This window comes from Phocoena sinus, chromosome 2, assembly GCF_008692025.1.
Source record: "Phocoena sinus isolate mPhoSin1 chromosome 2, mPhoSin1.pri, whole genome shotgun sequence".
Lineage (NCBI taxonomy): Eukaryota > Metazoa > Chordata > Mammalia > Artiodactyla > Phocoenidae > Phocoena > Phocoena sinus.
This window is the reverse complement of record NC_045764.1, coordinates 123193110-123207101: the sequence shown is the minus strand read 5'-3', so window position 1 is coordinate 123207101 and position 13992 is coordinate 123193110. Positions and strand designations below refer to the sequence as shown.

At 36.5% G+C, this 13992-nt stretch overlaps 1 protein-coding gene across 6 annotated transcripts in view; it reads right to left on the bottom strand.

The window, feature by feature from the left end:
• The window catches only part of FANCM (FA complementation group M), a 59017-nt gene that overhangs the window by 33611 nt on the left and 11414 nt on the right, over window positions 1-13992 (bottom strand). For all 6 annotated transcript variants that reach the window (XM_032621776.1, XM_032621781.1, XM_032621777.1 and 3 more), the window contains 4 exons: window positions 12056-12188; window positions 11294-11419; window positions 10696-10782; window positions 4798-4982 (listed from right to left, as the gene is read on the bottom strand). In XM_032621776.1, coding sequence (XP_032477667.1) covers window positions 4798-4982; window positions 10696-10782; window positions 11294-11419; window positions 12056-12188 — 531 coding nt within the window. The remainder of the gene's footprint in view (window positions 1-4797; window positions 4983-10695; window positions 10783-11293; window positions 11420-12055; window positions 12189-13992) is intronic.

Below are 13992 nucleotides of genomic sequence, written 5' to 3'. Positions count from 1 at the left end.
AATGAAAAAGTCAACAAATATTTTGAAGTTTCCTTAAGCCTTATAAACTTAGTTCTCAACTGCTCTGAGCCTCAGTTTCCTCATTTACATACACACACACACACACATATATACACACACATAAATGTTGCAGGTTTATGGATGGTGGAATAGTAGTAGTGGTGGTAATTAAATAAGATCATGGTCAATAGATAGATAGAGAATAGAAACAAAAATTAAATGATGGTATTCCAGAGGAATCAGTCATACTTTTGACTAATACCTTTATAAATGCCTATTAAAATGTAAGAATGCCTGAACAAAATGACTAGTATGAAGGACAGTTATCAGACCTCATATCTAAAAAGTAAATTTCAGGAGAAAATATTAGGGGAGTATACACAAAAAGGAAATATGAACTCTATCAAAATATAGAAATAGGACTTCGTGCCCTGGTCCGGGAAGATCCCACATGCCGCGGAGCGGCTGGGCCGATGAGCCATGGCCGCTGAGCCTGCGCTTCCGGAGGCTGTGCTCCGCAACGGGAGAGGCCACAACAGTGAGAGGCCCGCGTACCACAAAGAAAAAAAAAAAAAAGTATAGAAATAGCTATGGACCCATGACAAAAGACCATAAAGTCGTTTCAAGCTCAAACATTCTACTATTCTATAAGTAATAATAATCATCAGCATTTAAACCTAGGTCTCTCTGACTCTAAAAAGCTATTATCTTAATCCTTAAGCTAGTTCTTTTGTTTAAAACAACCACTTTAAAAGTAGGATAATAAATATAAATTTATCATGTTAAATCCTCTTAGAAATCTTTCCAGTAACACTAGTCAAAGAGTTTTCCTTCAATATGGAAAAACAGAATACAGAGAGAACCAGTGATCATAATTAAAAGTTAAGAATAATTCATTTCCCTTTGTAATCTGTAATGACATTAAGCCAAGGAAAGACTGACCTAACATTACCTGTATGTAACTTAAAACAGATGTCCTTTTTGTCCTGATCAAAAAAAAGCCCAGAGCTAGAGTTGTAAAAAAAATTATTCTTTAATATAAATAATTAATAGATTAATAAAGGATTTCAAAGAACTTTCTTTTTAGTAGCAGGTACAAGCTAAATTGTTATTTATTTGCCTAGGATTGATATTAATTTCCCTAGAGTTTGAAAAATAAATATGAACCAGAAGTTGTTTAATCAAAGAAAGGAATAAGTGATTAAGTAATTTCCACCAGGACTTCTTATAATCTACTGATCCTACCATTTTTTTGCTGTTTACACTACACTCTAGCTTACAACCCACTCCCTTGCTTCTCTCTCCTCCAATATTCCTAACTAAACTGCAACACTGATTATATCCCACTTTCCACTGGGTCTGTATTTACACAGTTGAATGTGGCTGAAGGAAAACACCAACCATACTGACTGGTTACACTTTAAACTCATAATATCTCACCTTGAGTGAGCCCTTAGTGCTATCTGAAAATAATTTTATATTTCCCTAATCCATTCACTCTCCCCATTCTCCTCCTCACTCCTCTCTCATCAAACTTCCAACATTTCCTCCCCATCCTCACTCTCAGTTGGTCACATGACAAAAATTGAGCTATCAAAAAAGACTTTCCGGGCTTCCCTGGTGGCGCAGTGGTTGAGAGTCCACCTGCCGATGCAGGGGACACAGGTTCGTGCCCCGGTCTGGGAAGATCCCACATGTCGCGGAGCGGCTGGGCCCGTGAGCCATGGCCGCTGAGCCTGCGCGTCCGGAGCCTGTGCTCCGCAACAGGAGAGGCCACAGCGGTGAGAGGCCCGCATACTGCAAAAAAAAAAAGACTTTCCGCAAGGTATCACTGCCACATCTACATACCCACCTCTACCTGTGCCTGCATAGTTTACCTTCCCCTCCTATTGTTTTGGACAAACTATCCATGTTCTTAACTGAGGTCACCCCCTATAGTTTTATACTAGACCGCATCCTTTTCCCTTAACTACTTAAAGATCATTCCAGCAATACTCTTCTTTCTGCTCTGTCATCAATTTTTCTTTCTCAACTGGTCATTCCTATCAGCATATAAGCATACTATTATGTATCTCAACATAAAACAAACAAACAAAAAACTACTTCCATCTCTGTGCTCCTTTTAGTAATAATCCTTGAAAGACTTGTATACTTGCTGTCTCCAGCTCTTCTCAGTGGTGGCTTGTCCCACCATTCCACTGAAAATGTTCTTTTCAAGGTCATTTGCCTTCTCCTCTCTTATTCCAATAGTCAATTCCCAGTTATCATCTTATATGACCCACCAGCAGCATTTATACATTTAATCACTTCCTCCTCCAGGAGATACCACACTCTCCTGGTCTTTCTCCCATTTCACTAGCCACTTTTTCTGATTCCCCAGGACTCAGTCTTTGGACATCTTCTATGTCTTCATTCAATCCAGTCTCATCTACATGATGGTGATTCCCAAATATATATTTCCATGAACCCATGAAGTCAAGACATATATTCAATTGTTTACTTAACATCGCTACTTGATGTTTAAAACAGTGTAACTCAAAGTACAATCCATGAAGTATTTATTACTGGTGCTGGTATTGATTCACAAACTGTTTACTACCAGCTGACAAGACTACAAAAACTAAGAGTAAGAGTTTAGAAACTTGACAGAGTATTCCCCATCTGTTGACTCTAAAAAAAAATTTAGACGTGAACTTTGTTTTTCATTAAGCTTATTTTTCTAGTAATTCATTTTTGTTGTAATGTTCAAAGGTATCTGTCTGTGATGTATTGAATGGAAATAAACTGGTCCTCCATCAGTTCTGACAGTTTGAAAACCACTAATTTCATAGGCATGCCAAAGTTAATTTGTCCAAAACCAAGCTAATATTCTCTACAAAACCTGCCTTTCCTGCAGTCTTATCCAGCTTAGTTAATAGCCACTCTTTTCAGTTGCTCAGGCCAAAAACCTTGGAGTCAGCCTTCACACTCCTTTATCTCATATCCCACTCTAATTTGTCAATAAGTCCTGTCAGCTTGACCTTCAAAATATATCCAGAATCCAATCATTTCTCACAACCTGCTACCAACCTAGTCCAGGCCACCATCATCTTCAGCTTGAATTATTCTAGTAAGTCTTCCAGTTGGTCTTCCTATTTCCACCCTTAGCCCCTATAGTTTATTCTTAAGACAGCAGCCAGTGTGATTCTTTTAAAATATCAATCAGGACATGACCCTCCTCTGCTCCAAATTCTCCAAGGTCTTCTTCTCACTTTATTCAGAGTAAAAGCCAAAGTCATTAAAATGGAAATGTAAGGTCCTAAAGAATCTGGCCCCCAACTTCCTCTGTGACTTCATCACTTGTTTCTAGATAAATGAATAATTCAATTACAACTATCTGCTTGAAAGATTATTTCAGAATAAAACTGCTGTTATGAAAGCAATTATGTATAGGAGTAATAAAAAGGATTGTTACCCTGGCCTACATAAAAATATTATTGATAAAAGTGAATAAAAGACAAAGTGAATAAAATCTATAAGGTTTCTTATGGTACCTGACAAACCCAGGAACTATGACTCTGGGTAATAATGAAGTTGGCCAGAGACCAGGTTGGGGACTATGGGTATTTCAAAATGCTTGACCTCCTAGGTAGAAATTCACTTCATTTTTCACACAGATATTACTAATCACTAACGTGATTATTAACGTTAGTAATAATCATCCACTAGATGCCTGAACCCTTTAGAGTACTTATTAGACTCGAGATAGGGAAAAGTGTTACATTCAGACTCAGGAAAACCTCCTAGACTCTCTCCACCAGATCCAGTTTGCTTAAACAGACTCTTTTGAGTACAGTGGGGACTGGTATAAGAAGTATTTAATAATAGGAGTCCTCATCTATTAATGTTGACAGAATCAAGAAAGGATCTTTCAAAATGAATTAGACATTAAAGACATACCTACTCAAGTGTAGACCTATAGCTAACCTGAAAAAACCTGTATACAGTTTATAAAAATCTATATATAGTCTAGGGCTTCCCTGGTGGCGCAGTGGTTGAGAGTCGGCCTGCCAATGCAGGGGACACGGGTTCGTGCCCCGGTCCAGGAAGATCCCACATGCCGCGGAGAGGCTAGGTCCGTGAGCCATGGCCGATGCGCCTGCGCGTCCGGAGCCTGTGCTCCGCAACGGGAGAGGCCACAACAGTGAGAGGCCCACGTACCGCAAAAAAAAAAAAAAAAAAAAAAAAAAAACTATAGTCTAAAATATCCCCCAAAACATCATAGCACTCAAAAATTTATGAAGAATATTCAGAGCATACAGCCACCTTAAATGCCACCATGGTTTCCGCTGACCATATTTTTAAGTTAAGATTTTTAGATAACAGAAGAAAGTGTAAGCTTATTATTTGTTTGGAATAAACAACTAAAGTGACTTAAGATAAATAAATAGTAAACACTTCTTGAAGGCTCTACAGTACGATTTCACTTAATGCTTACAATAGCTCTACAAGGTATGTTTACAGATAAGGAAAACTGAGGCACAGGAAAGTAAAGAAACTTATAAGTGGAAGAACCAGGATTCCAACCTACATAATATGAATCCAGAGCCTTTCTGTTTAACCATTATACTTTTTAAAAAATTTCAAAATCCAAAAAAACCCACTTTTTTTGGTCTTTCAAAATATGCCTAGTTTTATTTATACATTTACTACAAAATTATCTTTAAGATGTAGCCAACTGACCAGTGAGTTAAACAAAAAAAAGGCGTAAGTGCAAAGCTAATCAATTTTATATTCATCATTTCCAAAAATAATTACCTCCAGTTGCTCCTTCTGGGTAAAACCCTTCATGCTTTTCCCTGAGGCATGGCCAACAAAAGTCATTACTCTAATAATTGGCTGATGCTGTAAAAGCATTTCTGCAATTTCTTGAACACTATCTCGAAATGAAGAGAAGATCATAACTCTGGTCTCGTCACATTTCTTGTCAGATGTCTTTTGAGCTATACAACAAAAATACTTTAATTACAACTTTTATAAAAGCATTTAGATGAGAACTAATTTAAAAGACAAACCTGAAACTATATACTAGTGAGTGACAATTCTTTCAAAAAAATAATTTAAGGCATCTTAAATCTTGGCTGGTTTTCCTCCTACCTTTTCTAGTAATCTTAATAAACCTGGCTCCTTATCTCTCATTGGCTATCATAAAATAAAAACCTAAACCAAATAAAAATTACCTTTTGACCAGTCCTTCAATTCATGCATGACACGTGTTATTCCCCTTTACCTTCTAAGTCAGAAGCACAGGACTGCAGAGCTCTCACTGATTTTGTATATCTTCCCTTTCCTTTCTGCTCACTAAAGGCACTGTCTTAATCCAGGCCATGGTAGTATTCTGTCTCCAAATTATTGATGTGTTCAAATTCTCCAAGGAAACTGCAGAATATACCCAACAGTCAATCACACAGCTGCTCCCAGTGTCTCTGTGCTTGGGAGGAGTAGAATGCATAAATAAAAACATGATTTTGAGGCTGGACCACTTAGTCTCTGGGTGATGTGTGACCATGGTAGTCATTTAATCTCTTTAAACTTTAGTTTCTTAATATCTAAAATGGATTGAGGTGATGATTAAATGAAACAGTAAATATAAAGTATGTAGACTTGCATATAGCAATTGGTTAATAATTGAAAGTTGTATGGAGTTTTTTGTTGTTTGCTTTCTTTTGTTTTTTAACCTTGCATGGGTCTTTGACAATCCTTCTTTTTCTTTTTTTTTTTAACATCTTTATTGGGGTATAATTGCTTTACAACGGTGTGTTAGTTTCTGCTTTATAACAAAGTGAATCAGTTATACATATACATATGTTCACAACTCTTCCCTCTTGCGTCTCCCTCCCTCCCACCCTCCCTATCCCACCCCTCCAGGTGGTCACAAAGCACCGAGCTGATCTCCCTGTGCTATGCGGCTGCTTCCCACTAGCTATCTACCTTACTACGTTTGTTAGTGTGTATATGTCCATGACTCTCTCTCACCCTGTCACAGCTGACCCTTCCCCCTCCCCATATCCTCAAGTCCGTTCTCCAGTAGGTCTGCGTCTTTATTCCTGTCTTACCCCTAGGTTCTTCATGACATATTTTTTTTCTTAAATTCCATATATATGTGTTAGCATACGGTATTTGTCTTTTTCTCTCTGACTTACTTCACTCTGTATGACAGACTCTAGGTCTATATATCTCATTACAAATAGCTCAATTTCATTTCTTTTTAAGGCTGAGTAATATTCCATTGTGTATATGTGCCACATCTCCTTTATTCATTCATCAGATGATGGGCACTTAGGTTGTTTCCATCTCTGGGCTATTGTAAATAGAGCTGCAATGAACATTTTGGTACATGACTCTTTTTGAATTTTGGTTTTTTCAGGGTATATGCCCAGTAGTGGGATTGCTGGGTCATATGGTAGTTCTATTTGTAGTTTTCTAAGGAACCTCCATACTGTTCTCCATAGTGGCTGAACCAATTCACATTCCCACCAGCAGTGCAAGAGTGTTCCCTTTTCTCCACACCCTCTCCAGCATTTATTGTTTCTAAATTTTTTGATGATGGCCATTCTGACTGGTGTGAGATGATATCTCATTGTAGTTTTCATTTGCATTTCTCTAATGATTAATGATGTTGAGCATTCTTTCATGTGTTTGTTGGCATTCTGTATATCTTCTTTGGAGAAATGTCTATTTAGGTCTTCTGTCCATTTTTGGATTGGGTTGTTTGTTTTTTTGTTATTGAGCTGTATGAGCTGCTTGTAAATTTTGGAGATTAATCCTTTGTCAGTTGCTTCATTTGCAAATATTTTCTCCCATTCTGAGGGTTGTCTTTTGGTCTTGTTTATGGTTTCCTTTGCTGTGCAAAAGCTTTGAAGTTTCATTAGGTCCCATTTGTTTATTTTTGTTTTTATTTCTATTACTCTAGGAGGTGGGTCAGAAAGGATCTTGCTGTGATTTATGTCATAGAGTGTTCTGCCTATGTTTTCCTCTAAGAGTTTGATAGTTTCTGGCCTTACATTAAGGTCTTTAATCCATTTTGAGCTTATTTTTGTGTATGGTGTTAGGGAGTGATCTAATCTCATACTTTTATATGTACCTGTCCAGTTTTCCCAGCACCACTTATTGAAGAGGCTGTCCTTTCTCCACTGTGCATTCCTGCCACCTTTATCAAAGATAAGGTGTCCATATGTGCGTGGGTTTATCTCTGGGCTTTCTATCCTGTTCCATTGATCTATCTTTCTGTTTTTGTGCCAGTACCATACTGTCTTGATTACTGTAGCTTTGTAGTATAGTCTGAAGTCAGGGAGCCTGATTCCTCCAGCTCCTTTTTTCGTTCTCAAGATTGCTTTGGCTATTTGGGGTCTTTTGTGTTTCCATACAAATTGTGAAATTTTTTGTTCTGGTTCTGTGAAAAATGCCAGTGGTAATTTGATAGGGATTGCATTGAATCTGTAGATTGCTTTGGGTAGTAGAGTCATTTTCACAATGTTGATTCTTCCCATCCAAGAACATGGTATATCTCTCCATCTATTTGTATCATCTTTAATTTCTTTCATCAGTGTCTTATAATTTTCTGCATACAGGTCTTTCGTCTCCTTAGGTAGGTTTATTCCTAGATATTTTATTCTTTTTGTTGCAATGGTAAATGGGAGTGTTTTCTTGATTTCACTTTCAGATTTTTCATCATTAGTATATAGGAATGCCAGAGATTTCTGTGCATTAATTTTGTATCCTGCTACTTTACCAAATTCATTGATTAGCTCTAGTAGTTTTCTGGTAGCATCTTTAGGATTCTCTATGTATAGTATCATGTCATCTGCAAACAGTGACAGCTTTACTTCTTCTTTTCCAATGTGGATTCCTTTTATTTCCTTTTCTTCTCTGATTGCTGTGGCTAAAACTTCCAAAACTATGTTGAATAAGAGTGGTGAGAGTGGGCAAACTTGTCTTGCTCCTGATCTTAGTGGAAATGCTTTCAGTTTTTCACCATTGAGGATGATGTTTGCTGTGGGCTTGTCATATATGGCCTTTATTATGTTGAGGAAAGTTCCCTCTATGCCTACTTTCTGGAGGGTTTTTATCATAAATGGGTGTTGAATTTTGTCGAAAGCTTTCTCTGCATCTATTGAGATGATCATATGGTTTTTCTCCTTCAATTTGTTAATATGGTTTATCACACTGACAGATTTGCGTATATTGAAGAATCCTTGCGTTCCTGGAATAAACCCAACTTGATCATGGTGTATGATCCTTTTAATGTGCTGTTGGATTCTGTTTGCTAGTATTTTGTTGAGGATTTTTGCATCTATGTTCATCAGTGATATTGGCCTGTAGTTTTCTTTCTTTGTGACATCCTTGTCTGGTTTTGGTATCAAGGTGATGGTGGCCTCGTAGAAGGAATTTAGGAGTGTTCCACCCTCTGCTATATTTTGGAAGAGTTTGAGAAGGATAGGTGTTAGCTCTTCTCTAAATGTTTGATAGAATTCGCCTGTGAAGCCATCTGGTACTGGGCTTTTGTTTGTTGGAAGATTTTTAACCACAGTTTCAACTTCAGTGCTTGTGATTGGTCTGTTCATATTTTCTATTTCTTCCTGATTCAGTCTTGGCAGGTTGTGCATTTCTAAGAATTTGTCCATTTCTTCCAGATTGTCCATTTTATTGGCATAGAGTTGCTTGTAGTAATCTCTCATGATCTTTTGTATTTCTGCAGTGTCAGTTGTTACTTCTCCTTTTTCATTTCTAATTCTATTGATTTGAGTCTTCTCCCTTTTTCTCTTGATGAGTCTGGCTAGTGGTTTATCTATTTTGTTTATCTTCTCAAAGAATCAGCTTATAGTTTTATTGATCTTTGCTATTGTTTCCTTCATTTCTTTTTCATTTATTTCTGATAATCCTTCTTTCTTAAACATGATTTATATTATGTTAATCATCATGTGTGTGCCAGAGACTACAGTAAGCATTTTATATTATGAACTCATTTAGTCTTCATAACAACCTTATGAATTAAATGACTTAATAAAGTTAATGTATAATACATAAGGAAAAAGAAGCAGCTGCTGTTGCAAGGAAAATTATTCCAGATAAACCTCCTTTGAATCAGCATAGCATCAAGACTCTACATCTGACCAACTGCAGATCAATAGCTACTTTCAGTGCAAAGCCTATCTCCTTCAACAGGCCACAGCCTGCCTTTCTATCTTCATTCCATTAAAGCTGCTCTACCAAAGTCATTAATAACTCTATATTACCAAACTCAGTGGATGCTTTTTAGTTCATCTGACCACACCTCTCAGTAGTATTTAACACAATCCACTCCTTCCTATTGAAATAGTCTCTTCCCTCAGCATCTCTGATAATTCACTTGCCTGGTTTCTTTCTCAATCTTCTTTGTGGCATTTTCCCCTCTGAACTCTAAATGTTGGTATCCTGCAGGACTAATTCCCGGCCCTCTGTCCCTAAACTGTATTCCTGGTGATATGATCACATCCATTCTTGAAACTTTTAATATTGCCTTTATGCTGATAACTCTAAAATTTATTTATATATTTGTAAATAGATAAAAATATCCCAGACCATTCTTCTGAGACCCAGATTCACTTATCCAATGCCTATACATCTCAACTTAGATGTCTCAACTTAGATGTCTCAAAAGCATCCATCCATCCATCTCAAAAAACATTTGCTCTTTCTTCTCCATGTTGTTAGTTTTCTCTTTGCTCATACAGTCATCTGCAAACACACACACACACACACACACACACACACTCCTAATGATTTTTTTTCTCATACTCTATGTCCAATCCATCAATAAACACTGTTGGCTCCAACTTCAAAATATATCTAGAATCTATAACCACTTCTCAGAACCATCTTGCTGCTTGGTACTACTATCTTGGTATAAACTATCATCATCTGTTATCATCTTAGACTATTACAATAGCCTCCTAATTGGCCAACATCTATGAGAGTGATCTTTTAAAAATATAAGTCAGATCACGTCACTCTGCTGCTCCGAATGCCTCTGTAATAGTTTCACAAATCACAAGCATGCACAGAATAAAATCCAAAGTCCTGACATGGCCTACAAACCCTACATGACCTGGCCCCTGGCTGTCTCTCCAACCTCTGCCTACACCACTCATCCTCATTACACTTCTCCAGCCACATTGGTTTGTTTACTGATCCTTAATCTTACCAAGCACCCTACTGCTTCAGGGCCTTTGAATCTGCTATTCTCTCTGCCAGGAATGATCCTCCTACAGAAATCCACAAGGCTTGCTCCCTTACTTCCATCAGGTAACAGCTCAAACATCACCCTACAAAGAGGTCTGCTCTAAAACCATATATAAAATAGCCTCCTTCATGACTCTCTATTTTCTCACCTAGCTTACTTTTCCCTATCATTATATTATACATTGTTTTATTATCTGCTTCCCTTATACTGCCCCAGGTTGACTTTTCTTTTTCACATAATACCCTATTCTTAACATTTCCACCATTCCCCTGGTGCCTACGCTCCCAAAATTTCTCAGAGCTTTTTTATATTCATTATCCAGAATAATTAAAAGCTCATCTTCTCCATAAGAAATGTTAGCACAAACTAATGAATCAGAGTTTTAGCTTTCTCAATAACTTTGCCTTGCCTTGAGTCTATTAAATACGACCTACCATTCCATGACTTGAAGTGTTCAACTACAATTTCTTCTAATTTCTTTAATTTTGGATGACTATAGCAGAACTTTTTATCTTCATCTCCTGTAAAAAAACAAAACACAAAAAATGTTTCTGTATTTTTCCATATTTGATTACATTAATGTATTTTAATTACCCTTTCAAATGGATTCGTTAAAACTTATTTCTTTTTATTTAAACAGTAAGTAGCATCTGGGTAGCACACAAACCTTACTGTAAAATAAACTGAATTTTTATGAAAATTTCATTCTGAGAAAGACTCCAAATGAGAATCAGCAGCAAAGAGAAGGGAAAAATTCACATTTAGTTAAGCTATAAATTAGTTTTTGGTAGTTCTGAGAATTTTCACTACCAGTAACAACTACTACTAACTTCTATTATATATTTAAAGTTTATGAACTGCTTGAATATACATTTATCCTAAGTTGAAGAATAAGATCTTTTAGCATTTAACAGGTCTATTGCTACAGAAATATAAGTAGATATAAATAGACATGTGGATCAATGGAGCATAATTTTAAAATTAACCTTGATAAAGAGGAAACAATACAAAAATTTAAAAGAAAAACCAGACCTTTTTTGATAGCAGAAATGCCACTTGCTGAAGTACTACGTGTATGTGCAAACATGCACTCTAGATGATTATAGAGTTTCATGAAGTCCTCATTTTGGCTAAGTTCTTTTTTTGCCCGAGTCATTCCTTCAGAAATTAAGAAAATATTTTTCAATAAATTTAATAGCAAAACTAATCAAATGTATCATTTATTTAAAAGAAATTAAACTATAGCAATGAATGCAAGTTTTTCAAATTTAAAAATAAAAACCAGCAACTTTTTCCAGTTTCACATTCACATATGTATTAATGAATGGCTTCTTTTCTTCCAGCAATTTATCAAAAGCAAAGAAACATGGGCTGGCACCTTGATCTTGGACTTCCCAGCCTCCAGAACTGTGAGAAATACATGTCCATAGTTTAAGAAAAAAAAGAAGAAGAAGAAAAAGAAAGGAAGGAAGGAGTGAAGGAAGGAAGGAAGAAAAAAGAAAGAAAGAAAGAATTTGTTACATAACTATTTCACTGCTTTTTATTTTATTTATTTATTTATTAAGCTGTGCTGGATCTTAGTTGTAGCATGTGGGATCTAGTTCCCTGACCAGGGATCAAACCCGGGCCCCCTGCATTGGGGAGGACCACCAAGGAAATCCACTGGACACACAAGGAAGTCCCCTTCACTGCTTTTTAAAATAAAGCACCTTAAGTAATCCAAACGGCTCAATACATATCGTTAACCAAAATAATACACGTCAGCACTTTTAAAAATAATTTCATATAATTTACCTTTAGTTCCATCCATAATTCCACAAAGGAAGAAATATAATGATCTCATTCCCATTTGCTGCAATAATTCATAACCATGATATAAACTAATACAAATAGCAAATTCTCCCTCGATTATGCCTTGTTGCAGTCCCTAGAAAAAACAAGCATATATCAAATTTACCCAGAGGAAGAAATGAAGATACATGTTCCATGCAGAACTTACTGGTTCTACTGAATGCCCTAAGATGTTGCTATGGAAAGGTGTCAATGTACTTTTCATATACAATCTGCCCCTTTATTTAATTCAACATGAAACTTACATTTTAAAGAGAATAAATGAACGGGGGGATATTTATCATATGCTGTTTTTCTTTGCAGGTAAATTATTAGCAGTATATAGATTTATTTGGTCTTTCAAAACAATTTAATAAGCACCTACTATTTGCCGAGCACTGAGCTAGACATTTGGGATACAAGGGAAAATAAAACAGATACAGGCCTATCCTCACAAATGTTTCTGACATCAGGACAAATATTTAATCAAACTGTTTAACACTAACATTTAACACCAGGTATACATGCCACAGTAACATCTGACAGGGAGCACCAGACACCGTTATAAGCACACTACTTATACAAACTTATTTAATCTTAACACCTAGGAGGTAGGTACTATTGTTATGCCCATTTTACACATGTGGAAGCTCATGTAGGTGATAAGTAGCAGAGCCAGTATTTGAACCTAGGAAATTTGGGCCAGTGTGCTTGTGCTTTTAACCACTACTCTCAAGGAAAAGTAAAGCATATATTCCTTTTGTAGGAGCATACAGTCAGTATATCTATACAATAAAATACCTTTAAAAGACCATTGAGAATATATTTTAATTATTTTCCTTTATTAGAGATGCAGACTATTATTTAATACCTTACATTTTTAGTAGCATTAATATCAGTTACACTCATTTTAAATGTTTCCAGGATAGTGATAAATGCCTTAAAATGGCACGCTAGGGCTTCCCTGGTGGCACACTGGTTGACAGTCTGCCTACCGATGCTGGGAACGCGGGTTCGTGCCCCGGTCCGGGAGGATCCCACATGCCGCAGAGCAGCTAGGCCCGTGAGCCATGGTCGCTGAGCCTGCGCGTCCGGAGCCTGTGCTCCGCAACGGGAGAGGCCACAGCGGTGAGAGGCCCGTATACCGCAAAAAAAAAAAAAAAAAAAAAAAAATGTCACGCTAATTACCTAAAAGGGTAAAACAACGTCTCTGTAAAACATAAACTCTCATCAGTGAGACCAAATTCAACAGGTTTAGATTTATGATTTAAAATTTTAATGAACCTTTAACTCCTAGCAGAAACTTTAAACATTTTATTAAAGTCTAGTATAATACACTGCAATTTCACAGAAAATTCCCTTTGTGGTTTCCCACAAAGTCCATATTTCTAGCATAACATTTAAAGCACTCCCAGGTGGTCACAACCTAGATCATATCTGACTCCCTCAATCCTTTACCTCAGGCAAATTGGTTTTCTCACTGTCTCCTTTATACCTTCATTCAATTGCCTCTGTCCTTTTGCACATGCATTCCCTCTCAGTTCCAAGAATGACTCAGTGCCTTTTCATGCTTGTGAGCATCTCTTTTGACTCTGGACCTAACTTGATGGATATGTTCCTATCCACCTATTTTTTTCCTATAAAGATTAAAAATACAAAGCTTACTGTGATGCTTAATCCAACTTCGGTATGGAGATTTAAGACTAAATGCTATGGGTCTAAAAGTTAGTTAAAATCTACCCTCTTATGACCCTTTTACTTTGCAAAACAGAAGTGAACTAAAAGACCAATTTTTAATTAAAAGTTATAAGATAAATTTATCTTAATTCACATCATTAAACTGTATTCCTGCTAGATCTTTTTCATATTTTTATAAACTATATAAACCACCTCTGAATTCT